The sequence below is a fragment of the Cricetulus griseus genome, chromosome 4 (assembly GCF_003668045.3).
Source record: "Cricetulus griseus strain 17A/GY chromosome 4, alternate assembly CriGri-PICRH-1.0, whole genome shotgun sequence".
NCBI lineage: Eukaryota > Metazoa > Chordata > Mammalia > Rodentia > Cricetidae > Cricetulus > Cricetulus griseus.
Genome location: NC_048597.1, coordinates 72,067,470 through 72,095,398, shown reverse-complemented (window position 1 = coordinate 72,095,398; position 27,929 = coordinate 72,067,470). Strand labels below are relative to the sequence as shown.

General features: G+C 49.4%; 1 protein-coding gene across 1 annotated transcript; it reads left to right on the top strand.

The window, feature by feature from the left end:
- Hic2 (HIC ZBTB transcriptional repressor 2) lies at nt 1-27,926 on the top strand. The gene is made up of 3 exons (XM_027413206.2): nt 1-148; nt 19,586-19,683; nt 21,934-27,926. Exons 2-3 carry the CDS (start codon nt 19,658-19,660, stop codon nt 23,738-23,740), a joined length of 1,833 nt encoding a protein of 610 aa, XP_027269007.1. The 5' UTR covers nt 1-148; nt 19,586-19,657; the 3' UTR covers nt 23,741-27,926.
- The last annotated feature ends 3 nt before the right edge of the window (nt 27,927-27,929 follow it).

The following is a 27,929-nucleotide window of genomic DNA, read 5'->3' as shown; positions in this document are numbered from 1 at the left end:
TCCAAGATGGCGCGGAGCGGGCGGCTGTGAGCGGCGCTCTGGGCGCGCTGGGCGGGGAGCCGAGCGGGGCCGGCGGCGGGCGGACAGGGCGGGCGCGTGCGGCGCAGGCCGGGCGCCGAAGAGTAGGGGCCGCTGGCAGGCACATGAGGTAAGCGGCGTCCTGGAGTGAGGGGGGCGCGGGTCGGGCGCGCTCCCGCAGAGGGGGGCGTGGGCGCGCGTGGGACGAAGCGCGTGCACGGCCCCTAGTCCCGAACCGAGGCGCACGCGGGACCCCGGACGGGCGGGGGCTTTGTGGCCCAGGTGCCCGGCGGGTTGCGGCCAGCATGGGACTCCGGGCACAAAGCCCCCAGGGCCGCGCCAGTCCTGGGGCGCTAGTCTGTGGTGCGGGTGTCGACGGGGTAGCGGGCGCCGGCTCTTTGTGCCTTTTCATTAGCAATCTAATCCGAACGGCGTCGGGCGAGCTGTGCTGCCTGACAGGCGGGCGGACTCCCATTATGCAAACGGCTGTGCGCCTGCGGCTGCCCCTCGCTGGAACGTTTTACGATTTCCAGAACTGCGCTTGTGTATGGTCTGCTGTCCTTTCCCTCCGGTCCCCTTGCTGGCTGGGAGACTGGCCGTGGCAGGGGCACGGACGGGCATGGAGGATTCGGCTTCGTGGCTGGGTGGGCTTTCTGCCCTGCCCCCAGACCTTTGCTGTAGGCAGCCGCCTGGCAGGAAGAGAGATGGGCTTGGGGGGAGGGGGTCGGGTGGCAAGAGGAAGGGACTGGTTGGTTCAGGGAGTGAGCTGAGGGGCCCTAGCTTGTCATTCTCTGTTTATCTTCCAAAATGGTTCATATGCACACAGGCCTGGGTGTGTGTGCTGGGGGAAATGCCTCTCCCAGGGGGCACTGACTTAACGTACTTGGAGGGATTGAGACCAGATAATACTCCCAGCAGCCCCACCCAGAACAGTTTTGGACTGCCTGGAGACGAGAGTCCAGTGCTGATCTCGGCTGGCCGGAGAGATTTAGAAGTTATTTTCTTACGTCTTCTGTCTCCTCTTCACCGAGTCTTTTCTAGTTATAATTGTCAGGCATTTGGAAAGCTGTGTTCCAGGCCCCTCACTCCCAAACAGCAGGAGGGGTGTAACACGGAGAGGCCACCCCCACTGACATATGTGGTGGTGGTGGTGGGGGAGGGGCGACTCCTTGCCTATAGGAATCTGTGGATTGTTTCTGGGGGTTTGTTAGTTGTGTCTTTTACTCCTAGGGCAGGGAAATCGGTTAGGTAGTGGAGGGAGCCTTCTAGACTGAACTTGGGACTTCCTGTCTGAAACACAGGATGGAGAGATGGAGCCAAATCCTAGAGGGGTGGGTACCGAATTTATTATTGCTTCTGATTCCTCCTGGCTTTGCCTCTCCCCTGTCCTTATCTTTCTGTATCTGGAATCCGTGGCTTTCGAACAGACGTTTTTAGGATCTGAGGCTATGTGACCACTCTGTAGCCCTGGCTCAAGGAGAAAAAGTATGCTGGGTGGAGCAGGGCTTCTGGAGTAGTCTGAAATAAAGCAGATGGGCCAGCCTCAGGCTGGCCTCTAGAGACAAAAGTGTGGCTAGCATAGCCCTTCATACTAGGGTTTTTGCAAGAAGTCATGTTGCCTGCAGGTGATCTTTCTGTCCTGTGCATTTAAAGTTTTAATGAAATTTTCCAGAAGAGTTGAGAAGAGTCTTTGCATTGCCCACCTGCTCGCAGTGAGTGGAGTCAGCGCTGTTTGCTCAGCTTTCCGCTTGGCTCCTGGCTTTCTGAGGGCTAGTTGTAAGGTGTTGGAGAGTTCTTGTTGACCAGCTTCTCTGGCTGTTTGAGTGCTGCTGTGTGCCCAGAATTCCTTCCTGCAGTGTTTTCCTGCCAGCTGTTGGAACTTGTGTATTAGTCACTGAGCTTTTATGAGCAATTCCTGAAAAGAAAAATCTTGTCTGATTGCTGGCTTCGAATAGAGGAAAAAGCTTGAGGGAGCCTTGCCTTGAATTAAAGCAGAGCCAAAATGATTTGCTGTAATTGCTGGAAGACACGAGGTGCAGGTGGGCAGAGGCACTGTATCCCATGCGGCTACAGAGCACCTCCTCTGAGGACAGGTAGACAGGATGCCTTCCTTACTTCCTGGTCTTGGCCAACTGCCTAGCCTCTTCCACAAGCTGCAATCCTAGATTAATCTTCACATAGTGTTTTCTTTCCACAGATCAGATTTCTCATTTTGTTAATAAGCACAGTCTCTGATCCACTTGCAGTCAACTGTTGTGGATGGAGAGCAACAGGGTTTTGCATTATTGAGCTGTAGGGAATGGTGTGCAATCTCCTGAGTCTTTATTGCCTGTCAAGGTCAGGCTTGAGGGGGTGGGGTTATGGTCATGAAGTACCCTTTTCCCTTTTAACCGGTGTTGGAGTTTGTTAAGAGATGTTATTACTTGTACTCATTTTTACGTATGTATGTATGTATGTATGTATGTATGTATGTATGCATGCATGTATGCATGCATGTAGGTATGTATGTAGATGGGTACTCTGGTAGAGGTCAGAGGGACAACTTGCAGACATTGATTCTTTTCTTCCACCATATGGGTCCTGGTGATCAAAGTTAAGTCATAAGGCTAGTCAGCAAGCACTTTTACCCGCTGAGCTATCTCTCTGGCCCAAGTAAGTATTGTTTTTAGAGAGAGGGTCTCACTTTGTAGCCTTGGCTGGACTGGACTTCACTACGTAGAACAGGCTTGCCTAGAACCCAGAGGTTCTAGGAATTAATGGGTTGCTGGGATTAATGATATGTGCCTCCATGACCATCTTAATTAATTAATTTTTTTAAAATAAAAAAAATAAAGGGTTGAAAAGCCAGGCTGTGATGGTACATGCCTTTACTTCTAGCACTCTTCAATCCTAGCACTGGGGAGGCAGAGGCAGGGAGATCTTTGTGGATTCGGGGCCAGCCTGGTCAACAGAGTGAGTTCCAGGATAGCCAGAGCTACACAAAGAAACACTGTTTCCAAAAACAAACAAAACCCCTCAATGCAAACAAACAAACAAACAAACAAAAGCTCAGTAAACCCAAAGGGTTGGAGGATGGTTCAGAGGTTAAGAGTGCTGGCTGCTCTTTCAGTGGACCAGGCAGCTCACAGATGATTATAAACCCAGTTTCAGGGAATATGGAGTCTGGGCCTCCAAAGGCACTAGACACTAATGGGGTCCTTTCACATAAAGTTAAAACAAACAAAAACAAGGAAACAAGGTCTTTATAGCTGTAACTGGCCTGGAAGTCACAGAAATCCACTTTTTTTTTTTTTTTTTTTTTTTTTTTTTTTTTTTTTGAGACAGGATCTCTAGCCTTGGCTGTCCTGAAACTCACTAGGTATACCATGAATTCACAGAGATTCACTTGCCTCTGAATCCTGAGTGCTGGGATTAAAGACTCTGAGAAATTTTAATACAGATTTTAAGCCCTTGGATTAAGAGAAAGGCATTCAGGAAGAAAGTAAGACATTTGTGAATGTGGGCTTCTCTGAGGAGAGCCAAGAGATACCCTTTGATGAGCAGCTCGTAAAAAAGGATCATTTTTGGAAATTTAGAGGCGTGAGAAGGAATAAAGTTCAATTTACCTGGGGGGCTCATGTCTATGCTCTATTTGGTTGGTCTGTTGACCTTGAGGTGTCTGTTCCACCTATCCTTGCTCCTGTCTACTAGGATTGAAGGCCAGTCTCCTGAGCCTGATTACTAGAAGGGTGTGGGCTGGAGGGTAGTGCTCCTTGGATAGAGGCTCCTTGGAGTCTGGTTAAGCAGGGCCCCTGCAGGTCAGTTTGGAGGGTGGTGACTGAACTTGCTTAGAAAGTCTCAGTGTGCCTGGTTCTGCATTTCACTCTGCTTGCAACCTTGAGCAGTGATGACTCTCCCACCTTATCCCATGTCTAAGATATAGATGGCTAGATGTGATTATCAGAGGGTTGGCACAGGCATAGTGTAGTGTGACTGGCATAGTGGGAGGGGCCATTTGTAGGCTGGAGGGCGACTCTAAATGCCATGGTAGGGTTTTTTGTTTTTGTTTTGTTTTTCATGACAGGGTTTCTCATTGTAATAAGCCTTGGCTATCTTGGAACTCAGAGATCCACCTGCCTCTTCTGAGTACTGGGATTAAAGGTGTGGGCTACCAGGGCCAGCACCATGCTAGGTTTTTGTTGGCAGAGCTGAAGGATTTTTTTTTTTCTTTTTTATTGCACTTATTTGTTGCAGTGTTTGCTGCTTGTGGCAGCTGTTGATGCTTTCCTACTACCATGTGGGTTCCAGAGATTGAACTCAGATTGTCAGGCTTGGCAGCAGGTAACTTTACCTTGTCTTGCCAGCCCTGTTTTGTTGTTTGAGATAAGGTCTCACTGTGTACCCAGACTGGCTTCAGACTTGTGCTCCTGCCTCAGCCTTCCAAAGTGTTGCAATTATAGTGTGTCCCTTCTTGGGTAGCTGAGATAAGGTTTTTTTTTACCTCTTTTAAAGGCAGTGGTTCTGTGAAGGATGGCCTTAGGGTAATGGTTAGGAGACCCTGGAAAACATAATCTTGTAGGTATTTGGAGCTTGAGGACCACTGCCCACCAGATGTGTGAGACTCTTGCAAACTTTGTATTTACTCAGATACATTTTCTAAACGTTTTTAGCACTTAGCCCCTATGGCATGTCTAAATTGTGCTGGCCTTTCTGCCCTCTGGTGCTCACAGACTTGTGTACCACTGTTCTGCTTTTAAGGCCAAGTGATAGGGGCATCATTTCAGTTCAGTGGGAGTCTCCTGAGACTGAGGTTAATAACTTGCTGGGGTTGGAGGGTAAATGCCTTTGACTTGAGAGCCTGTGAGAGCCTTTATTATATGGATGTCTGTAGATACTTGAGCTCAGACCAGGGAGGGATGGTAGAGAGTCTCTCCTCCCAGAAAGACTGGATTTCTGTTAGAAGCTTTCAAACAAGCCTGTTCAGCTTGTGTGTGTGTGTGTGTGTGTGTATGAATTGATGGTGGTGGGGAGGGGAGGCAAGTAAGCTAGCCCTAAAAGGTTAGGGAAGGAAGGGCCTAAGGAACAGCTGCTGGGAGATGGATGTGGGGAACCCTAGTAATTTTGATTCCCTGAAGGCCAGACACTACCACAGTCCAGAAGGGTAGGGAAAGATAGGCCCTGGGAATGGCATGACCTGAGTGAGTGGGGGAGAATTTGGCCTCGTGCCACTCCCTGGGACCTTCAGGAAGGCCATCATAACTGATAAACTACTGCTAGTAGGGGAAAAAGCATGGTTTTGGGCTTGTAGTAGGGGACTGAGGGTCTTCTAACCTTCCACATGAGAAAGGATGGGTTAACCACTTGCATCTAAGCCAAAAGTTGCTCCCGTGTCGTGTGAGGTGGAAAGAAGTCTATCTAGGTCCTTGGTCCCTGATTGAAATGAGCTACCTACCTTAGGGTAACTTTTTTTGTGGGTGAAGAGGGAGCTCCGGGCGATGGAAAGGCAGGCTGTTGTCCAGGTTCCATGTCTGTTCTATGGGAATTCCCAGTGTGACAAGGATGAAGGGTGAGAATGAGCTTACTCGTGTGTGTGGCTCTGTGTGAGTACAGCTGCTGAAGGAGCTGTTCTTTCTGGGCGCCTAGCAGCCACCGACAGGTGGGCAGATGCTTTGATTGGTGTGAGGGGCCATTCCCATTTCCATTTTAGGGGTCTGAGCCCCATTGGAGTTTTCTTTCTTTTTCTTTTTTGGTTTTTTGAGACAGGGTTTCTCTGTAGCTTTGGAGTCTGTCCTGGAACTCAGAGATTCGCCTGTCTCTGCCTCCCAAGTGCTGGAATTAAAGGCATGGGCCACCGCCGTCCAGCCCCCCCCCTTTTTTTTTTTTTTGGAGACAGGGTCTTTCTGTGTAACAGCCCTGGCTGTCTTGGAACTCCCTCTGAAGACCAGGCTGACCTTGAACTTACTGAGATCTGCCTGCCTCCCAAGAGCTAGGATTAAAGGTGAGCATGACCACTGCCTGGCCCCCATTGGAGCTTTCATCAACTCAGTTGTGGATTTTTCCAGGGGAAGGACCTCATGACTTGAATCTTGTCCATGGTCTTTGCAGCTTCCTCGAAGCAGGTGAATTCTTGGTAAATGAAAAGGGACCTGAGACCTCAGGGACCTATTCTTATTTGAACAAGGTGTCCATACTGTGTGGGATGATAGACTTGGACTGTGTATGAGCCTGGCACTGTGCTGCCTGTGTTATGCTCGACTTCAACTTTTGGGAGCTCAGTTTATCCTTAGGTAGGTTCTGTGTTTCCTGTAGTGAACCTGGTATGTGGTCAAGTTTGAGAAACACTTGGCCGCCTAGCAAGTGGCATATCTTTGCTTAGAATCAAGCAAAGGATTGGGCAGTAAGGCTGAGTAGGCTATGCTGTTACTGAGAGGGCATAGAGGGGTTAGCAGTTAACCTAGTGAATGAATGGCCATAGCAGATTCTTAGCTGAGGAGCACTGAACAAATGGTGAACAGCAGGGCCTGAGCATGCACTGAGGGACTTCATAGAATGTTCTGTGGAGTCACCTCCTTCCCTATGCCCCAAGACTCAGCCTTTACCAGCCCTGTAGCCTGTGCTTCCATAGTTGTCTGGCCCTGGCTTGGTTGCATTCTTAGGTTCCCATTGGCCTCCTTTGTAACCTGGTTTTGCCTGACATAATGGCTCTCTGACAAGCCCACTTTGGCTCTACTGAGATAGATAGGCACTGCTGGGACAGCTGCCTCTTGTCTCTTTGCCCTCAATGTCTCTGGGGGAGACATTGGTCCTGGAGGTTGTTTCTGGGATGCATTAATATAGGCTAGATGTGTGAAACTACTAGTAAGGGATTGAAGGGAAGGGCATGGGTGCTTTGAAAGGACATGAGAGGGGTTTCAGGCTCTGCCTCTGTAGGAACAGAGCAGTGGGAGGTCCTGGTGTTTAGTTTGTGTTTATTGAGGTTAGGACAATAATTAATTATGTGGCTAAAGTGTTATGTTAAGACACCTGGGTGTGCTGCCGTCTTGGTGTCCTGGGTAGGAAGTGTGGTCCTTTAGAGGAGGCAGAGCAGCCTGGGTAGAAGCAGTGAGGGGATAGGGTAGTGGCTGAAGGGAAAGATGGTAGTAGGGACAGAGGCAGAGTGACTTTACTGCTGTGTAATTCTTGATAGACTAGCCTGAACAAACTGTGAGTAGTTTCACCCAAGGTGCACACACATTCTTTGCCTGTACACTCATGTGACACCATGCCTAATTTTTTCTAGGTTAGGAATCAGGACTTTCATGATTGCTAGACAGACACTCTACTAACTAAGCTACAGCCCAACCCCACCTTTCCCTTTTGCAGGAAGCTGGTGCAGGTACTCTGAAAGCTTTACAGAGTTCTTGACAAAATGTCAGGAAGGGGATGGTAGAAGGGTGGGCACTTATTTGGGGCCCTTACCCTTGCTCAGCTTTGTGGTAGCATTTTAGACCTAAGTTTACTCTGTAGAACATCCCTGTGCAGTCCTAATCTTTTTTTTTTTTTTTTTTTTTTTTTGAGACAGGGTTTCTCTGTATTGCTTTGGAGGTTGTCCTGGAATTGGCTCTGCAGACCAGGCTGGCCTTGAACTCACAGAGATCAGCCTGCCTCTACATGCCCCCCCCCAGGATCAAAGGTGTACGTCATCTACGCCTGGCTAGTCCTAATCATTTTATTAGCCCATTGTACAAATGATTCAGAGATGGTACAGCCACTCATTTAGGAAATGGGTAGGGAAACTGTAGCAGGGAGTTGTGTGAGATAGCTTTGCACATAGTCTGAGGGCACCTTTTTCTGGGTGGTACTTGGACTGGAATGCCTCTTTTTCTTTTTTGAGATAGGATGTCACCGTGCAGCTCTGTGTGTTTTCGAATTCCTTATGTAGACAGGGTTTCTCTGTGTAGCCCTGGCTGTCCTAGAATTAGTTGTGTAGACCAGGCTGGGTTTGAACTCACAGAGATCCACCTGCCTCTGCCTCCTGAAAGCTGGGATTAAAGGTGTGCACCACCACTGCCTGGCTCTTTAATTTTTCAAGTTAAAACATTATTACAATATTTTGTTCTTCCCTTCCTCCTTCCAATATCTTCCATGTACACCACCCCTTTAGTTCCCTCTTAAATTCATGGTCTCTTTTTCTTTGTTACTGTTGCATATATGTATGTATGTATGTAAATATATGAATACTAAGTTCATTTATACAGTGCTCCCTGAGCTTTAGGTACAGGAATTGTTATAGATGTATGTATGTATGTATCCATTGGGGTTTGGGTATCTGCATTTTGACCAGTTTGTTGTCACCTCCCCTTTTTTGGGGCAGGGGAGGGTCTCACTGTGTAGTCTTCACTGACCTGGAACTCAGAGATCTGCCTGCTTCTGCCTCCTGGAGTGTTGGGCTACCATGCATGGCTCTGAGGCTTTCTCTGATATTTTTGTTGATTTAAATTTTATTTTGTGCCAGGTGGTGGTGGCAGTCCAGAGGCAGAGGCAGGTGGATCTCAGTGAGTTTGAGGACAGCCAAGGCTACACAAAGAAACACAAAGAAAGACCAAAACAAAACATTATTTTGTGTGTTGGGGGGCAGGGGCATGTGGATATGTTCTATACCAAGTGGAAGTCAGAAGGCAGCTTGGGTACAGGACCTGGGCCTCCCTAGGATTGGATTCAGGTTGTCAAGCAGCTGCATCCTGCTAGACTGTCTCTCCCCCTTTAAATTAGTTTATGTGTCCTGATGTGTGATGTGTCTAAAAGTCAGGACCACCTATGGGAATTGTCTATCCTTCCTTGTGGCTTCTGGGAATCAAACTCAGGTTTGGTAGCGTGTGCCTTTCCGGATGAGCTATCTTGCTGGCCCACAAATGAGGTTCTTTTTCTTTTAAAATTACATGTTTTTTTTTTTTTTTTTTTTTTTTTTTTTTTTTTTTTTTTTTTTTTTTTTTTTTTTTTTTTTTTTTTTTTTTTTTAGAGGACAGGGAGCTGCTGCACATGTGGAGGTCAGAGAGCAACTTGGGGAAGTAGATTCCTTCTATTTTGTGGGTTTCAGGAACTAACTCAGGTGTCTAGGTTTGACAGCAAGCACCTTTACTTATTTTGATGGCTTTCAAAGCTGAAGGGTTCCCCCACCCAAGGGACTAGGAAGGTAGAGAAGGGCTCCCTGGATCATCATAACTTTAATCACAGCCCCTTGTTGGATTCCTGGTCTCTGGCTTGGTGCCTTTGCTGAATGACTCCAGAAGGCTGTAGCCACAGACCTGACAGCCTCCCTTCTCCTTGGGCTTTTTTTAGTGTGGGCAAATGAGAGGTGCTCAGTCACTGCCCTTGATAGTGTTAGGAGCAGGGTGGCCTTAGTAGATGAGCCCAGAGGTTGGAGCGAGGATGGGAGAAACTGAGCCACTCAGCCTTCTGAAAGTGCCTCCCGGTAATAAGGCACTGGGCTTGGATTGCCCTTTGGCTGTGATAAATGAACCTAAACTCCAGAGGGCCAGGTGTGAGCCTGAGGCAGCCCCCATACTGGCTGAGGGGAGAGGGTTGTTTCCAAAGTCCCACATTCCATGCATGTGTGGACGCTGATAAGAGTGCACTGCTTGCTTAGCCTTCTTTGGGTAGAAGGGGACTTTGACTTCATGCCCCCAGCAGGCAGCATGCTCATCCACATCCTGCTTCCTGGTAGCACCCTTCCCCCACTGGTCTCTGTTTCTTGTATCCACAGCCCTAGAGCCTGAGATGCCATTTCGAACAGCTCTTTCATTCATTTATTTAAAAATTGTTAACTCTAGCTCAGGGGTTCTCAACCTTCCTAATGCTGTGACTCTTTAATACAGTTGTAACCACAATCATACAATTATTTTGTTGCTACTTGGTAATTATTATTTTGCTATTGTTATTGTTATAAATATCTGATGCAGGATATCTGATATTTGACCCATCGGTTGGAAACTACTGCTCTAACTGGATGCATGCCTTGATCCTAGCATTTAGGAGACCAAGGCAGGTAGGGCCCGGAGTTCCAGGCTATCCATGGCTACATGGTGAAACCCTGTCTCAAAGAAAAGTTATACTTTAAAGTTTGCTAGGAAACCCTTTTACCCAGGATTTTGGTTTCTTTCTTTCTTTCTTTCTTTCTTTCTTTCTTTCTTTCTTTCTTTCTTTCTTTCGACAGGGTTTCTCTGTGTAGCTTTGGAACCTATCCCGGCACTCACTCTGGAGACCAGGCTGGCCTTCTAACTCACAGAGATCCTCCTGCCTCTGCCTCCCGAGTGCTGGGATTAAAGGCGTGCGCCACCAACGCCGGATTTTGGCGTTTTCATGGGAAAAAAATATTGCGGTGTCAGCCAGGAGGTGGTGGCACATACAGGCGGATCTCAGAGTTCAATGCCAGCCTTGTCTAGAGTGAGTTGCAGGACAGCCTCCAAAGCTGCACAGAGAAACCCTATCTTGAAAAAAAAAACAAAAACAAAAAAAAGAGAGAGAAGGGCTTTCGGGAGGGGCCTCAGGAGAGGGCATTTTTAGACATGGGATAATTTTTTTCTTTTTTAAAATTAAAAAACAGATTTCTTATCTATGTGTGTACACTCTAGCATGGAAGTCAGAGGACAGCTTGTGGAGTTGGTTCTTTCCTAGCATGTGGTTCCGTTGAAGTCAGCAAACACCTTTGGCTGCTGAGGTAATCTTGCTGTCCCCTTTGCTGCTGTGTTTGGGATGAAATCCCGCATTTTATACATGTTGGGCAAACTCGCAGACTGGCTCTGACTTTGCCATCTGGTCTACTTGTAAAGTTAGACATACCCACTCCTGCACAAGACAGTCTGGCCTTACATTAGGACTGGGTGATGCTTCATGTGTAGTCTCTTGTGGGACCTGAATCTTCCAAAGCCCCGCCCCCAACTCTGCATTGTTAATAGAGCTGTGCAATGTTGGTACCCCTGTACTGGCTGCTTGGGGATCCCCCACCCCTAGGGTTTATCTGTATAGCCCTAACTGTCCTAGAACTCACTTTGTAGATCAGGCTGGCCTCACTCAAAGATCTGCTTGCCTCTTCCTCCTAAGATTAAAGGCATGGGCCACCACTCTTGTCTTCCTTTGGGAGTTTTATATAGAGCAGTCTCAGCTCAGCTTCCCTAGTAGGTTTTAGAGATTAGCTCTAGGAAATTAGGATATTATTACCAACATTGTGGCCAGATGATATGAGTATATATACGCATCTTTTTTGTTTTTCAAGACAGGTTTTCTCTATTGCTTTGGAGGTTGTCCTGGAACTCGCTCTGTAGATGAGGCTGGCCTCAAACTCACAGAGATCCATCTGCCTCTGCCTCCAGAGTTCTGGGATTAAAGGCATGCGTCACCAACACCCGGCCAGTATGTATACATCTTAAAGAATGTAGAGATTAATAGTGGAAAACCTACTTCAGATGAAGTCAATATCCTACTAATAATCTTAGCTCTTCCAGTGTCAAGTAGAAAGCAACCCTTCACCACAGTGTCTGGACACACCCTTTGAGACAGGATTTCTCTGTGTAACAGCCCTGGGTGTCTTGGAACTAGCTCTATAGACCAGGCTGGCCTCAAACTCACAGAGATCAGCCTGCCTTCTGGAGTGTTGGGATTAAAGGCGTGCAGCATCACTGCCCCGTGAAATTTATTTTATTTTTAATGAGTGTTTTTCCTTCGTGTATTCGTGCATACAGTGTTGTACTGGTACCTTCAGAGGTCAGAAAGGGGCATTGGATTGCTTGGAACTGGTAATGGTTGTGAGTAGTCACCACATGGGTTCTGAGAGTTGAAACTGGGTCCTCTCTGTAAGAACAAGTGCTCTTAACTCCAGAGGCACCTACCTCTTCAGCCCCTAGATTTACTTATTTTTAGTTACATTTGTGTGTGGGTGTGTGTGCATGAATATAGGTGCCTTCAGGGAACAGAGTTTTGGGGCACCATATAATTTGGCATTAAGGGCATTTGTTGAGCTGCCTGAAATGGATTCTGGGAATAGAAACCCAGGGGTCTTGTAGAAGAGCAACAAGAACTCTTAACTGCTGAGGCATCTCTCTAGCCCTTTCTTTTATTTTAGATTTTGGTTTGGAGACAAAGTCTTTCACTGAGTTTCTAGGCAGGCCTTAAACTTGTGATTTTCTTGCTTCAGTTTCCTGAGTGGCTTGTATCTGTTCAAGACCAGCCTGGTTTACAGAGTGAGTTCCAGGACAGCCAGGGCTACTCAGTGAAACCCTGTCTCAGGAAACCAAAAATAAATAAATAAACAAAAACAAATAGGCAGTTTATTTATTTTAAATTACTATCTATCTGAAACAAGGACTCTTATCTCTGATTATCCTAGAACTCACTGTTTTGACCAGACTGGCCTTGAAATCACAGAGATCCACCCCCCTCTGTTGGGATTACACGGGTGTGCCACCACACCCAGCTAAAATAATTTTAAAAATCCATCATTACTTTCTGGCATGGAATTTTTAGGCTTATGATTTTGCTGATTCTCATGACTCATACCTTTTCAAAGTTTGTCCCAGTCAGAGGTCATACTGTCATGGGCAGAGTGGGTTTTGGTGTCTTTGAGACAGCCTTACTCTGTAGTATAGGTTCACCTCAGATTTGTGGTGATCTTTAGGCTTCAGACACTCAGTGCTAGAGCTGTCGGCAAGCGTCATCATGCCTGCCTCACTTCAGCTTTTACCTGTGAGTGAAGAAGCTCTTTCTTAGGAAGATGATTACATAGAAAGATATGTTTTATAAAGTTTCAGAGACCCTCATAGGTTTTTAAATTTTACTTCTGTAGAGTTCCTACCTGATTTCCTACTTTGGCTGCTAGGGTTGGTTTTAGGGAAGCTGGAGTCTTGTCTCCCACAGCCTTGGGCTAGGTGGCTGCCTAGTGACTCAGCTGTGACATATACCTCCCTCTGGGGTTCAGTTATCTCATTTGAAGGATGTCCCCAGGCAGAAGAGATGGTTGTGATAGTCCTTCCAGCTGGGTGGCCAGGCTTCCTGGTGCCCTTTCAACTCCTTGCCTGTGGAATTTCTGCTTGCTTGCCTCTGTGCTGTCACTGCTTGTCCTTCCTTCTCTTTTAGTGTTGGAGTTTGAACCCACAGCTTCTCTCATGCTTGGCATGTCCTGTACCAGAACACCTTCTCTTTCTCTTTAATCCAGCACTTGGGAGGCTGAGACTGTTAGATAGAGAAACCCTGTCTCAAAAAAAAAAAAGTATTTACCCAGTGGTGGTGGTGACATTAATTCCAGCACTTGGAATCAGAAGCAGGCGGAAGTTCGAGGCTAGCCTGGTTTCTATAGTTCCAGGACAGCCAGGGCTACATGGTGAGACATAGTGTGTGCATGTGCGGAAGTGCACACAGTGCTTTTGGAGATGAGAGGATAGCTTTTGTAGGAGTCATTCCTCCTGGTGTTAAATCCAGCTTGCTGAGCTTGGTGCTAATGTGCTGAACCATCTCACCAGCCCAGAGCCTCTTCTCTTCAAGCCACCATGCCTTCTCTCTCTCTCTCTCTCTCTCTCTCTCTCTCTCTCTCTCTCTCTCTCTCTCTCTCTCTCTCTCTTCTCCCCCCCTTCTCCTCTCCCCTCCCCTGTACCCGATACGGGGTTTCTCTGTGTAGCTCTGACTGTCTTGGAACTCACTCTGTAGACCAGGCTGGCCTTGAACTTCATGTGTCTCTGCCTCCCAAGTGCCAGGATTAAAGGTGTGTGCTACTACCATCCAATTTTTCTTTAAACAAGGTCTCACTCCTGATTGTGCTGGACTTCACAAGAGATCCGGCCTGCCTTTGCTTTCCAAGTGCTGGGATTAAGGCTGTGCACCTCCACACCCTGGCTTGAATTTCTGCTTTCCATTGCCTAGGAGTTTTTTTTTTTTTTTTTTTTAAGATGTATTTATTTATGCATATGAGTGCTCTATTTGCATTCGTGCCTGCATGACAGAAGATCCCAGTATAGATACTTGGGAGTCACCCTGTGGTTGATGGGAATTGAACTCAGGACCTCTGGAATCTTGAAGAGCAGCCTTTGTTTGCTCTTAACTGCTAAACCATCCCTCCAGCCCCTGTTTGTTTTTAAGCTCCTGTTGTGTTGCAGGTAATCTGGGTTTTGTAGTAGAACTCATCACAATCTCAAATTATTGTTCCACTTTGTCAGTGAGGATTCACCTCTGTCCTCAACTAGAATGGCCTAGACTCACCAGGGTAGATGTAGCAGGGGGTACCCTTGCTCTGGCCCTTGTTGGCTCTAAAGTTAAAGCAGGCTAGGGGGGTGAACAGATGAGGCTGTGCCTTTGAGGTCACAGGGTCTGGTGTGATATGGTGCTGCATAGTGCCTCTCTCCAGGCCTTCCTTGTAGCACCAGCCCCCTGTGTACTTTCTTAAACTGAGGGTTACTTGCCTAGCTGTGAGAGCAGAATGCTTGGGCAGGTGGTCTGGGTCCAGGCAGGTCTTAGCTTTGGGTAGACAGAAAGTTTCTAATAGAGCCCTGGAATGTTTTCAAGATAGACTTGGAAAAGGCCATAGGCTGGAGTAGGTGTCACTCTTCCCTCTGTGTCTTAGAGTTGGAGAGGAGGCCAGGCCTGGTGTCTGATACCACATCACGTATGTTCTTAATAGAACCCGACTGTTGCATTTCATAGAGGCTGTCGCAAGAGGAGGGCTGGGCTCTTGGCATTTAAAATGCCGATTGCTTTCCAGGAGGATGGCTTGGGAGAGAGCCAGAAGTGGCTGGCTAGTATCCAGGTCTGGGCCAAATTATTTGGCTGGGCTTGCCCAGAGCAATGAGCCCCACCCACTTCCAAGCCCAAACCTAAAGGGCAGGAGGTCACCACACCTGGCTAGGGGTATTGTTAGAGAGGCAGCAAGTCCCCTCTCCTCTATAGCATGCTGAATGCCACCTCACTTTGTTTTTTTCTGGTGGAAGATCTAGATCTGTGCCCTCACAATGAGTTCATGAGAAAAGGCAGGTGGAGACATTTTGTTTTTGTGAAGCTGGATTTGAACCTAAGGCCTTACCTTACATCAGTGAGCTAGTAGGCTTCCAGGCCTCCAGGGATGGGAGGGGAAGGAGCCTGAGTTCTCCCAAGCAGCTCTGTAGTTAGTGGCCCTTCCTGGGAGTGAGGAAAATTGACCATAGCCCCCCAAGTCAGGTTTTAGATCCTCACTCCGCTACTCTTTTTCTCTGGGCAAGTTGCTTAACCCCCAAGAACCTTATCTGCAGCTGGAGGTAGAGATAATGGTCCTCAAGAGCCTGTGGGAGGCTTCCACTAAGACCAGACCTGCTTAGACCTGTTCAGTCACTGTACAGCCCCCCACCCTAGAAAACCTATCTCACTTGGGCAGATGTCCCGGAAGGCTAGAATGGCTAGGGTTTCATGGAGGAGACCAGGACAGGGACAGGGTTAAATGGAATCTTGAGTTTGTGACTGTTTCCGTAGTTAGGTTTGGCCTAGGCTTTGGGAATCTTCTAGATTCTCAGTTGCTTGGTCTCTTTCATACAGTCTAGGCTTGGGGTGAACTGCATGTGGAATATGAGATTACCATCAAGGAGAGTGAGCCAACTACTCTCCCAATGAGGTTACAGTGGAGGTAGTAACATGTGTTTAAATCTCAGGTACAGAAGCTGCCTGGTGGCCATGTTGTGTTCATCAGTGCTCCTGGGCTCACAGCTTACCTCTTTCCTGGTAGTGGCACTCAGGCCATGGGTGGTGGAAAAACTCCTTGGGATGAGCCAGGCAGGAGCTTTTCCTCAGTCCTCCAGGCCTTCTGCAGAAGTACACCAGCTGCCAGGGGAGAGGCAGATGAAAAGATTCTCTTAGAGGGTTGGGTGAGATAGCCCCCTTTCCTGGCTTTTCTCCTTTTCGCCAGGCCTCCTGCCTGGGTGTGAAGCAGAGGAATTCCAGTCCAGGTGCCCTAGGATGCCTCCAGGAGGGTTCATTCCTGCCTGAGGGGATCAGGCATTGAGTAGAAGGGTGAGGAGTATCATGTGGCTTGAAACCACACCCTGGGTCTGGGCCTGGAGTCCTCTTGTCCTACAAGCTGAGCTACCAGCTTGGTGTCCAGAGGGAGTTACAGGAGGCACAGAACAGCACTGAGTGTGCAGCCTCTGGAGACCATGGCACTAAGCAAGGTGGGTATCTAGGTTGACTTGGGGCAGCACTTTTTGGAAGGGGTAGATTGGAGTCTTTCTCAGTTTCTTGCTTAAGAGTCATTTTCATCTTAAAATCTTTCTCGAGTCTTTAAACCCTGGGCCATAGCAATGCTCTCCTGTCCCGTTGTTGAGTACAGGGAAGAGAAGCCTTCTCCTTCACTAGTCCTTAAGGCTAGACGGACACTGTAACCTTTTTCTCAGCAGGGTCATGGTAGGTCATTCCCCCCAGTGACGTTCTGGTCTGAGGGGCAGGAAGCAGCAGGTTATGATGGGAAAGCCAGGCTCTGTCATCTGTTTCATTGAATGCTGCGTTCATTTAGGGAATTGGGGTGAATGAATACTGAGATTGTGAATGTGTTGGGGAAGGGAGGGAAGCTCTCCAGGATTGTGCTGGGCTGGGGCTTGGGCCGACTGGAGACACACCAATAGTGCCCCAATCAGAGGAGACAGGAGCGACAGGGCCTGTATTGCTTTGGCTACTCAGCCCATGCAAGCCTGCACTAATTTGTGTCAGTTTTGCCTTTTGTGGAGCTTGATGTAAATGATGTCTACTCATCCAGTGACTGGGATTTATCTGTCTGTGCTTTCATTGTATGGTGTGTGTGTGTGTGTGGGGGGGTGGTGTCAGAGGACAACCAGTCAGTTCAACTAGTCAGGACAACTTTACATAGCCCTGGCTGTCCTGGAACTCACTGTGTAGATTAAGCTGGTCTTGAACTCACTGGGATTAAAGGAGTGTGCCACTGCACCAGGCTGGCCCTTGTTTTTGAGACAGCTCTTACTCTGATGTCCACGACAGTTCTGAACATGTGATTCTTGTGCCCCAGCCTTCCAAGTATTAAGATTACAAGGCCTGAGCCATCACACCTGGTTTAAAATGCAAGAGAATACTGATTGTAGTTTGACTTACTTTTCTCAATGATTGGGCACAAAATCAGTAAGCAAGTATAAGTTGTTCAAGTGTTGAATATTGAGGCGGGTATGTGTTGCTTGTAATCCCAGTTTGGGAGATAGAGGTAGGAGGATCAGGTGAAGGTCACCCTGCTTGCCTGTAACAAGTTGGAAGCTAGCCTGGGATATATGCAACCCTATATGAAAGACAACAAAATATTAGATCCCGTGGGTCTTTGATTATTTGGTCCTGAGACCAAAGGGTAAAAATCATTATGGTGTCCTGTAGTGTGGAGTATTACTAGATTGTGATATTCTGTATTAAATGCATTTTTAAAAAATCTTGGAGGGAGCTGTATGGTATTTGCTGTGCTACATTTGTGTCCTATGCTAGCCCCTTCCTGGGCTCGCAGGCTACCTGATTTCTGTGATGGGAAGGAGAGGAAGAGGAGGATAAATGGGTGCATAGTAGCCCATCAAGGCCATAAGCTGATGTCTAATGTGAGGGCTGGGAACGTAATCTAGAATTGTATTAGTTCTTGTAATTGTTTTGTTGCTGTTGTTGTTGTTGTTTTTCGACACAGGGTTTCTCTGTGTAGCTTTGGTGCCTATCCTGGCACTCGCTCTGGAGACCAGGCTGGCCTGGAACTCACAGCGATCCGTCTGCCTCTGCCTACAGAGTGCTGGGATTAAAGGCGTGCGCCACCAACAACCAGCACTGTAGAGCTTTTACAGCTTTGCAGAAGTCAGACACAGAGGAAGCCTAGAGTTGAAGGTTCCTAGACAAGAGGTGGTTTCTATGCTGGCTTTCTCTTCCCTTTACTTGGCCTCTGAAGGATTTGTTTTGGTCAGCTCTGGGATCCAAGGTCATCCTGCCCCAATGTCCCAGATTGCTATAGGTGCCATTGTTCTGGGTTGGCAGTCCTGGACCAGGCTCACTAATAGACACTGCTACCTGTTAGGAGCTTCTGGGTGTTAACCCCCATGTGCCACTGTTTTCGGTTAAGTCTGTATCTGACTTCACCGGCTGGCGCATCTAGCCATGTTCTCAGTTCTCAGTCTCCCAGGTGCTGGTTTCTCCAAGGACAAGTAGGTAGGATAAGATAGTTACCTGGCCATTATCATTCAGATTGGGAAGAAAAGAGCTTGATTTGTAGGCTCTGGAGCCCTCCCATGGGGTGGTGACCTGAGTCAATAGGGGTGGCATCACCTCCCCCTGGTGGATGACATAGGAAGGATCATTATTCCTTACCTCCTAGACCTTTGTCAACCACTCGGGCCTAACCCTGCTGTGCAGCAGGCACTCCCTGCATGCTGTCTAGTCATATAGTCTAGTAGCTGTCACAGTCCCTAAGTAATTTCTGGATTTGGAAAGTATTGTGGCAGAAGACCGAGCAGGAGCTGGTTTAGGCTGCTTGGTAGGTGTCTGGAGGGTTAAGATGGGTTTCCTGGCTCTGTGGTCATTCACCCATCTCGCCAGTTTTGTTGGCTTCTCTTCTGTCCCTTGTCCTCTTGGGTGACCAGCTCATTAAACTGGAGCTCCAGAGCTGGGTCTTTGTTCTGTGGCCTTTTGGGATAATGAGCCCACTCAGAAACGGGAGCTGCTGGAGAAGACAGCTGACAGCCTGAAGCCAAGGACTGAGGCCTCTCAGCCTAAGGCCTGCACCCCAGGTCTGGTCACATTCCTGAGGGACCTGCCCTCATGGCCCAAGGGATGGTGTGGGGGAAGGGCTGGCAGAGATGGGTTCCTGGCTGCTGCAGGCTCCTTCTGCTGATTTCTGGGAGAGACCAGGCTGTTCTGTATGAAGTACAGGGACCTGGACTCTCAATCTTCCTTATCCTGTGGGACCCAGAGTGGTGGTGGTGATGGGAGCGCCCCTCACCTGGGGCTGCTGTTGATTGTTTTGTAGGGTTGAGAGCCTCTAGACAGATGCACCATGTTGCCTAGAGAAGGAGGCAGATTGCCTCTTAGAATGGCCCTTCCACAAGTAGCTCCATTTCGACCTTTTGTTATGTAAATATAGCCAACCTTACTTTAGCCTTCCAGGATGGCCTCCAGGGTTTTGTTTTCCTTTGTTTATTCCTTTTTTCTTTTCCTTATTTCTCTCTCTCTCTCTCTCTCTCTCTCTCTCTCTCTCTCTCTCTCTCTCTCTCTCTCTCTCTCTCTCTCTCTCCCTCCTCCCCTCCCTTCCCCTCCTCTCCCTCCTTTTTTGAGACAGGGTTTCTCCATGGCTGCCCTGGTTAGAATCCTCTTATGTAGAGCAGACTGGCCTTGAATTTACTTGCAGACATCTGCCTACCTCTGGGATTAAAGGTGTGGGACCTCTACAAGTGTGCCTTAGGTGTTAGGTAGTGCCTCCCAGCTGCTCGTACCTGGAACTAGGTTCCCTATTCTTTCTTCTTTTTTCTCTTGCTTTCCCCCAGATGTTAGTGGACCTGTTTGGGAGTAGAGTATGTGACCCCTCCTTCATGTCCCTCTCTCCTCCCTCATCACTGATGCCTGCCTGCCTTCTTCTTCCCAGGTAACCAGGCTTTGATGCGCCCTCAGGAAGTCTGCGCACTCAAGGAGGCCACCCCCGCCGGCTGCTGCTCACATGGTTTCTGGGCCCCTGGCACTCCGGTAGGCCTGGGAGAGAAGTAATCACCATGTTTTTTAGTCCTTGGGGCTTTCTGGGTCTCGCTTACAGCCTTGTAGTTTAGACTCGGTACTGGCCACAGTCTGTTATATGTGCACAGTGCAGGCAAGAAGCACATAGCCTCTTGTTTCTCCTGCTAGGTCTGAGGCAGTACATATTATTGCTAGCAGAGCTGGCACTGCCAGTGCCCTGGGGCTGATACCTAGGACCTGACGTGGAAACCATACCCTTAGGCTTGTCTTTTCTACCAAGCTGGTAGAGGAGTTCGGTTTTCATTACCTTGGCCACTCAGTCACCTCCTGACTTGCTTCAGCTGTTGTGGCCTGACAAGTGCTTTCTGTAAGGCTGAGCAGTAGCATTCTTACACATCTGTGTTAATTCACAGTGTACTCTGGAACTTTATGCCTGGGAAATGGGATTCTCTTTGAACAAGAGCAGGTGTTGGGCTGAAGAGAGAACCTTTTGTCAAGGGTGTGTGTGTGTGTGTGTGTGTGTGTGTGTGTGTGTGTGTGTGTGTGTGTGTGTGTGTTAGCAGGCCCACTCCGGTGGACAGGACTGGGAGTCTTTTGAGGAAAGAGCAGGGCATGGGTGGTGGAGAGCTTCAGAGGAATTCAGTGCTTTAACAAATTGGACTCAGAAGCCAGGCTTGGTGGTCACAGAACATTCCTTTAATGCTAGTGCTTCTAGAGGCACAGGGAGGTCAATTTTTGTAAGTCTAGGCCAGTCTGGTCTTCATATCGAGTTCCGGGCCAGGTGGGGCTACAGAGGGAGACCCTGTCAAAAAATAAAGGAAGGAAGGAAGGAAGGAAGGAAGGAAGGAAGGAAGGAAGGAAGGAAGGAAGGAAGGAAGGACGGACGGAAGGACCCTGAGTGGGGAAGTGCAGAGCTATCTATCTGTGTGTAAGCTGTTGGAGCCGCAGATTCTTCCTGCGGGTCTGGGTGCTGTGTCTCCATGACCTGTGGTTTCAGGAAGCTTTGGGGTGGGCTTAGGCAGCCACTTGGACACTGGAATGTGTCTCCCCCCTCCCCCCATGGTGTTGGGTAGACAACAAGGCTGGCCATATGGAGTTGAATGCAACTGAGATCTACTTGGAGTAACTTTTGACCTCCTGGGGCCTTTGGTACACTCTACCACCTGTGTGTTCCTGAAGCATGAACGTGGAGTGTCCTGCCTGACTGAGGCGCTTCTCTGCATAGATGGGCAGCATGCCTGAGCCCCACCTGCACACACTGCTTTCCACTGGCAGTTTCCTTTGGAGACTAGAGGCACTTGTGTGCTTATTAAACTAAGACTGCAGAGAGAGTCAGTCTGTGCATCCTGTCTGGAAGGGCCAGATAGCTGCCTTTCCCAGGACCCAGATCGCAAACAATGCTCAGTGTCTGCAGACTCCTGAATAGTGGAGAGTTTTGTTAAGTACCCAGCAGTTATGGGAGACAGGATACAGTATCTGGGTCAGGAACAGGAGCTAGCAAATGAGGAACCCTTGGCTGCCTGCAGGAGTATCCCAGGGTAGAAGAGCAAAGGAACCTGGCTTGGTTCATAGGGTTTTTTGTTTCCTTTTTCATCTTAAAATTTAACCTTTCAGCATAAGGAAATTACCACCACCAACAAAAAAATCTGGAAATCTGGGAAGACCAGTCCTGTGGGTTTGCATGCCTAGGCAGGACTGTCCAGTTTACTCTGTGGCCCCTCGTCTGTCAGAGGGGCACTTGCTCTCTGACTTCCATAGCCACCTGCTGTCCATTTTGTCGGTTCTCTGCATAACCCTCAGCCTGTGAATGACTCCTTTAGAATTGAGCAGTCAAAAAGTAAAATTCAAAGTCCATGTAAATGTTTTTAGGATAATTTTTATTCATGTGTGTGAGTGTTGTGCCTGCATGTATGTATATGTGTGCTCCGCTTGAGTGTCTGCTCTTGTGGAGGCCATAAGGGGCCAGATCCCCGGGAACTGGAGTTATAGATGGTTGTGAAGAGCAACAAGTGCTTACCCAACAAGCCATCTCTCCAGTCTGTAAAGCCATCTTTTGCTTGGCACCTTTATAACCTCCTTTTCTTATGTGGGTGAATGGCAGGGCCTGGGTGGATATACTCTTCTTTCTCAGGGATTGAGACCTGTCCCTCCCTGTACACTGTTTCTGAGGAGGGTGGAAGAATCGGGTGGAATTAGATCATGCCCTGTGCCAGGCCTTTATGCAGGCCGCAGGTTAACTATCATGCCTGTTCTTGCCCACAGGTGGTGCCCGTGGGCAGGGCGCAGGGACATGGGGCCAGACATGGAGCTGCCCAGCCATTCAAAACAGCTCCTGCTGCAACTGAACCAGCAAAGGACCAAGGGTTTCCTGTGTGATGTCATCATCATGGTGGAGAACTCTATCTTCCGGGCCCACAAGAATGTCTTGGCTGCTAGCAGCATCTACTTCAAGTCCCTGGTCCTGCATGATAACCTCATCAACCTAGATACAGACATGGTCAGTTCCACTGTGTTCCAGCAGATACTGGACTTCATCTACACTGGCAAGCTGTTGCCCAGTGACCAGCCATCTGAGCCCAACTTCAGCACTCTCCTCACTGCCGCCAGCTACCTCCAGTTGCCTGAGTTGGCAGCCCTCTGCCGCCGCAAACTGAAGCGAGCTGGCAAGCCCTTTGGCCCTGGACGAGTGGGTACTGCTGGCATGGGGCGACCAACCCGTAGTCAGCGGCTGTCCACAGCCTCTGTCATCCAGGCTCGGTATCCAGGGCTTGTAGATGGGCACAAAGGACACCCTGTTCCCCAAGAGCTCCCTCAGGCCAAAGGGTCAGATGATGAGCCTTTCCTGGGCAGCCCCACCCAGGAGAGTACCCATGGCCTGGGCCTGGGGGGCTGCAGCAACAGCACCAATGGGAGCAGTGGGGGCTGTGAGCAGGAGTTGGGTCTGGACCTGTCCAAAAAGAGCCCTCCCCTACCTCCTACCACTACCCCTGTCCCCCACCTCACTCCTGACGACCCGGCCCAGCTGAGTGACAGCCAGCACGACTCACCAGCATCCACTTCAACCTCCACCCTGCCTGTTGGCAACAGTGCCTCATATGTCGAGCTGGGGGCCACCCCTGATGAGCCCATGGATCTGGAAGGTGCTGAGGAAAACCACATGAGTCTGCTGGAAGGGCAGGGTGGGCAGCCTCGCAAGAGCCTCCGACATTCAGCCCGAAAAAAAGATTGGAACAAAAAGGAGCCTGTGGCTGGGTCCCCCTTTGATCGGAGAGAAACAGGGACCAAGGGTCCCAACCCAGGGGAAGAAGGTGAGGGGCTTGGGGACAGGGTTCCCAATGGCATTCTTGCGAGCAGTGTTGTTGGAAGTGGCCCCAGTGGGTCATATGGGGAGCCACCATACCCCTGCAAGGAGGAGGAAGAGAATGGCAAAGACGGGAGTGAGGACAGTGGGCAGAGTGGGAGCGAGGGGGGCAGTGGCCACACTGGTGCCCACTATGTGTACCGACAAGAAGGCTACGAGACAGTGTCGTATGGGGACAACCTCTATGTATGCATCCCTTGTGCTAAGGGCTTCCCCAGCTCTGAGCAGCTCAATGCACACGTGGAGACGCACACAGAGGAGGAGTTAGTCATCAAGGAAGAAGGGGCTTATGAGACCGGCAGTGGGGGTGCAGAGGAGGAGGCTGAGGACCTGTCAACACCTAGTGCGGCCTATGCAGCGGAGCCTCGTCCTTTCAAGTGCTCAGCCTGTGAGAAGACCTACAAGGACCCAGCCACACTGCGGCAACACGAGAAGACACACTGGTTGACCCGGCCCTTCCCCTGCAACATTTGTGGCAAGATGTTCACACAGCGAGGCACTATGACACGCCATATGCGGAGCCACCTGGGCCTGAAGCCCTTTGCCTGTGAGGAGTGTGGCATGCGCTTCACCCGCCAGTACCGCCTCACAGAGCACATGCGTGTACACTCAGGTGAGAAGCCCTATGAGTGCCAGCTCTGTGGGGGCAAGTTCACCCAGCAGCGCAACCTCATCAGCCACCTGCGCATGCATACCTCCCCTTCCTAGAAGCCAAAGACCCGAGGGAGCCCTCTGCAGACTTGCCACTTGGGAACTCACGGAAGGAGGAGTGAGAAAGCATGGCGGGAGGGGTTGAGCCCCAAAGTCTGGCACAAGGCTCCTTGCAGCTCCTCTGGCCTAGCCTCCCCACACCTAGAGCTTTAATCAACAGTGTACCAAGGGAAGCCAAGAGGAGAGAAGCTGCCTGGGCCAGCCCTGTGCGTGTGGTGCTGGTGACTATTCTACCTCCCCATCCCACTTGGCTCCTGAGTTCCATGAAGGGGCTGCTAAAGAGCTGGTGGGAGTCCATCATGTGGGTGTCAGTGGGACCTGGTCCCTTACCTGCAGTCTGGGCTAGGGGAGGCACAGGGCTTCCCATGGCTAAGATGGTGCCTGGAGCAGGCCCTCAGCTGCAGGGACCTCGACTGTGTGTGTGCATGTGTGCTTGTGTCTTTGCAGTGCAGTGTGACTCTGGTGTTGGGAAGCTGGTGCTGGGTGGCAGTTCCTTTCTCTTTGAGCTGGGGTGCAAACTGCTAGCTGGCACTGGGACAGTCAGGGTGACCCCACTGCCTACCTCTCTACAACTAAAGAGCCCTCTGGGCCTGTATTGCTGTTATTCCTACTGAGCTGTTCCTATTTCTTTTTTACAGTTTTTAAAATTTCTTTTTTAAAACCAAAATGAACAATATTTTCCTCCTGTCTCTTTGGGGATGAGCCTGGGTCTGCAGACTGAATGTAACTGGGGCAGCTGCCCCCTCCCTGTCATTTTCCCTGGTCCTGGTGCTGTGGGCATGGTTGAACCTGCCTCTCCAAGGCCCCAGAAACCTTTCTTGCCCAAAGGCTTACCTGACCCTGAGCCCTGCCTGTCTGGGCTTCCTCAGGAGAACATGCTTTTCCCATAATGTCCAAGGAGTATCACTTGTTAGAGGTACTTGTTTTTGTTGAGAACCCCCCACTCTCATATGTTTTTTGAGATGTTGGAATTGGAAGGTCTGAAGTTTCACAGGGTCGAGGGGAGGCTAGACTTGGTGCCAGGCCCATCGGTACTCTTGTGTATGTGTGCGTGTGTGTGCATGTGTTGTGTATGTTGCTTATGCACAGATGCTTTGCTTCCTTGCTCACTGAACAAGGTGGAGAGCCTTCTGACCTTTTGCTACCTCTTGAATTCAATACCACAGTACAGTTGAGGCTGAGCCACTTGGTTTTGTTTTCCTATAGTGGGAGTAAGCTGGGCTTGGGCTGGCCTGAGCCCCTTGTGGGCCCCATTGTTCTCTGAAGTGATGGTTGCTGCTCAGGGCATGCTGTATGTGGGGCAGGTGCTGGGCGCCTGAGTAACAGAAGCCATGAGGAGGGAGCAGCTCCCTGCATGGGCCAGGGTGAGGTGGAAGTGAGCCCACCCATCCTGTCTTCTCCTGAGCTCTGTGGTGAGTCTTAAGAACTCACTGCAGAGCCAGAGGTAAGGTTCGGCCTCTGCCTACAGACTTAGCAAGTATGGGGTCAAATGAACCCTTACATGTGTCAGCCAGCCTCAGATGCTTGCATGGGCTCCAGCAAGGGGCAAAGCCAGACCAAGATTGTCTGTGTTCTGCCCCAGATGAGCTACAGATCGGGTCCAGTAGGCCTTATCGTGTTGCTCGATGGCTTTTCTTTTTCCTTTTGATTTTTTTTTTTTTTTTACTGCAGACCAAAAAATTCTAGAGTCATCCCCTGTTCCCACCCTCCAAAGACCTTTCTGCCTGAGTTCAGGGACCCAGTGAGTGGCAGGTGTGGTAGTGAGGGCACCTGGCCAGGCTTCCACATTGCACTGAGCCAGATCGTTTTAACCCTTTGCCTGGTATCTTTTTTCTGCTCTTGCAAGTCAGACTGAACAGCTGAGTGAAGACCTGGGCCCATTCCTTCTCCACCCCACCCCACCCCACCAGCACTTAAGCCACAGGACACAAAGTCTGTACAGCATGGAGCCCCATGTGGCCTCCCAGGCTGTGGGCAGCCTCATCTGTTGTGCAGAAATTCAGGGACTGGGAGCCGAGCCCCTTAGCACGTCTGTGCGACAAAGTATTGTACCCACCTTAGTATTTTAATGAGAAATCAGAACACTAGTTTCCTATTTAAGATTTTAGGGATTGTTGGACTGGGCGGGGTTGACACTTGGTTTGTTTTCCTTTTCCTTTGTTTCCATGGGTGCATGCATGCTTATGAGTGTCTGTGTGTGTCTGTGTGTGAAGATGTTAAGAGCCTCAAGGAAATCAGGCCATAGGAGGCCAAGGTGGCTTACAGTTCTCTTTTAGTCATTTAATTACTGAATGTTTTGGAGAAACAGGAAACAGAAAATAGCAGATGTCATGTAGGGAAAAAAGATTAAAAAAAAATCAAAAGAAAAAAAAAAAAGCTCATACCCAAATTCACAAACCTATTTTTTAAACCAAAGCACATTTTGAATGAGTATGGAACCTCAGTGGGCTCAGAAAAAAAAAAGATACTAATATATTTATCTCATTGTTTACATAAACTTTTACAGTTTCAGACCTCAGCAGCTATAAGGCCAGTCCCAGGGAAACTCTCCCTCCCTCCCAGGTTCTTCCGAGTTCACCCTTGAGCAGCTCAAGGGCAGAGGCAGCCCTGGGTGCTGGGTAAGGACTAGAAGCCCCTCCCCCCTAGCTTCACCTGAGCCCTAATCCCCATTTTGGGGGCCTCTTCAAGCTCAGCTGCCACCAAAGAGCATGCACCAAGCTGACCAGCCCCCAGGCCTCCTGGCTGGATCCAAGGGGTGGATGTCAGCCCCGCCTGTGAGCCTTGTGTTACTGTGAGAGTCACTCAAGCCAAAAAGCAGGGAGCTTTATGAAGCTCAGCTGACTCTATCATCTCACATCCCACCCCAGGCAGCAGAAGGGTCTGACTTGAGTCTGGTCCTCACCAACAGATGGTGCGAACACTCTCAACAGTGTTGTTTTTGTATCCATGTTTGTGCAGTGATGAATGTATTTATTTCTCAGACTTAGGGTTAGCTGGTGGAAGCAGGCCCGGCTCTGCCAGTGCCCACTCCCACTGGACCGAGCTACTGCAAGGGCTCTTCCAAGATTGCAAAAAAGGAAATGATGAACTTGTGGACATGTAAGACGCAGACTTGCAGCATAGCCATACACCTCAGCCTGTGGCTTCTGACCCCACATGGCCCGGGAAGTGTGTTTCCGTCCATCAACGCTGAGGGGAGCCAGGTCCCCACCTGCTGCCCATACTGTCAGTATTCACTGGACCTCAGGTCCTTGTGCAGGAGTGCGATCTGCCGAGCTGTCAGCAGGCACACTGCTGCCTTCCTGGGTAGGGGGAGTCCTGGGCAGCCAGGAGGGCAGGGCTCAGGGAGCAAGTGCTGGGAACGGAGGCAGAAGCAAAGGGCTGGGCCTGAAGAATGGACAGGCTCCCAAGCCTTGCTGTGCTCCACTAAAGGGACCAAGGTCTTTCTTTCCCCAGTCACTATGGGGCCAATGTTACTGAACTATGAAATGGATGCCAGGAATGAGGAATAGAAAGGGACCCGACCTCAGTCTGACATTCCAACCCAGGAAGGGTGGAAGCTGTGGGAACTTGCTGCCCAGGGCCCCCTTCCTAGGACGCCTGCAGCTTCAGTCACCTTACTTTAACTCTCTACCAGGGACCCCTCCCCTACCTCACCTTGCTATTTATTGCTGTAATTTATTGACCTCAAAAATGCTGCATAACAGACCTCAACTTGGGTCAGGGAGAGTTCCCAGGGTCCTCCCCTCCACTTGGTGGGGCCCCATGGGGCCAGGTGCTTAAAAGGGACCTCCCTGTACCTAACCCATCACTCTTTCCTCCAGGGGCCCCAGGTTGGGCTCCATCCATCCCATTTGCAAATACCTCAGGAGGGATGGGGTACATCTGTTTCATTTGATTGGAACTGGAAGAGGGGTCACATCCTCCGTGCCCTTCCTGGAGCAGGGGAGGGGTGCGGGGACCGCACTCCTGTACTGGTCACCACTGTTGCCACTCATCACATTGACTTTACTTCCCTAGAGTCTGGATGGATGCATTCAGGTTAGAGCTGCATCTGTGCAGCTCTCCAATGTCAGAGTGATTTATCCATGACTGATCTCTCCATTCAAAAGCGTGCAGTCTTAATGTACAGTGATGAGAAACTGTTATTTTATGATCTTTTCATTAAAAGCTTGATTGAAAACTT

What these genes read in the sequence shown, in the direction of transcription:
- Hic2 (XM_027413206.2), top strand. Translation starts at nt 19,658, where the DNA reads ATGGTTTCTGGGCCCCTGGCACTCCG. An exon ending in TCTGGGCCCCTGGCACTCCG is followed by an intron (nt 19,684 to 21,933) that starts GTAGGCCTGGGA and finishes TCTTGCCCACAG; the next exon opens with GTGGTGCCCGTGGGCAGGGC.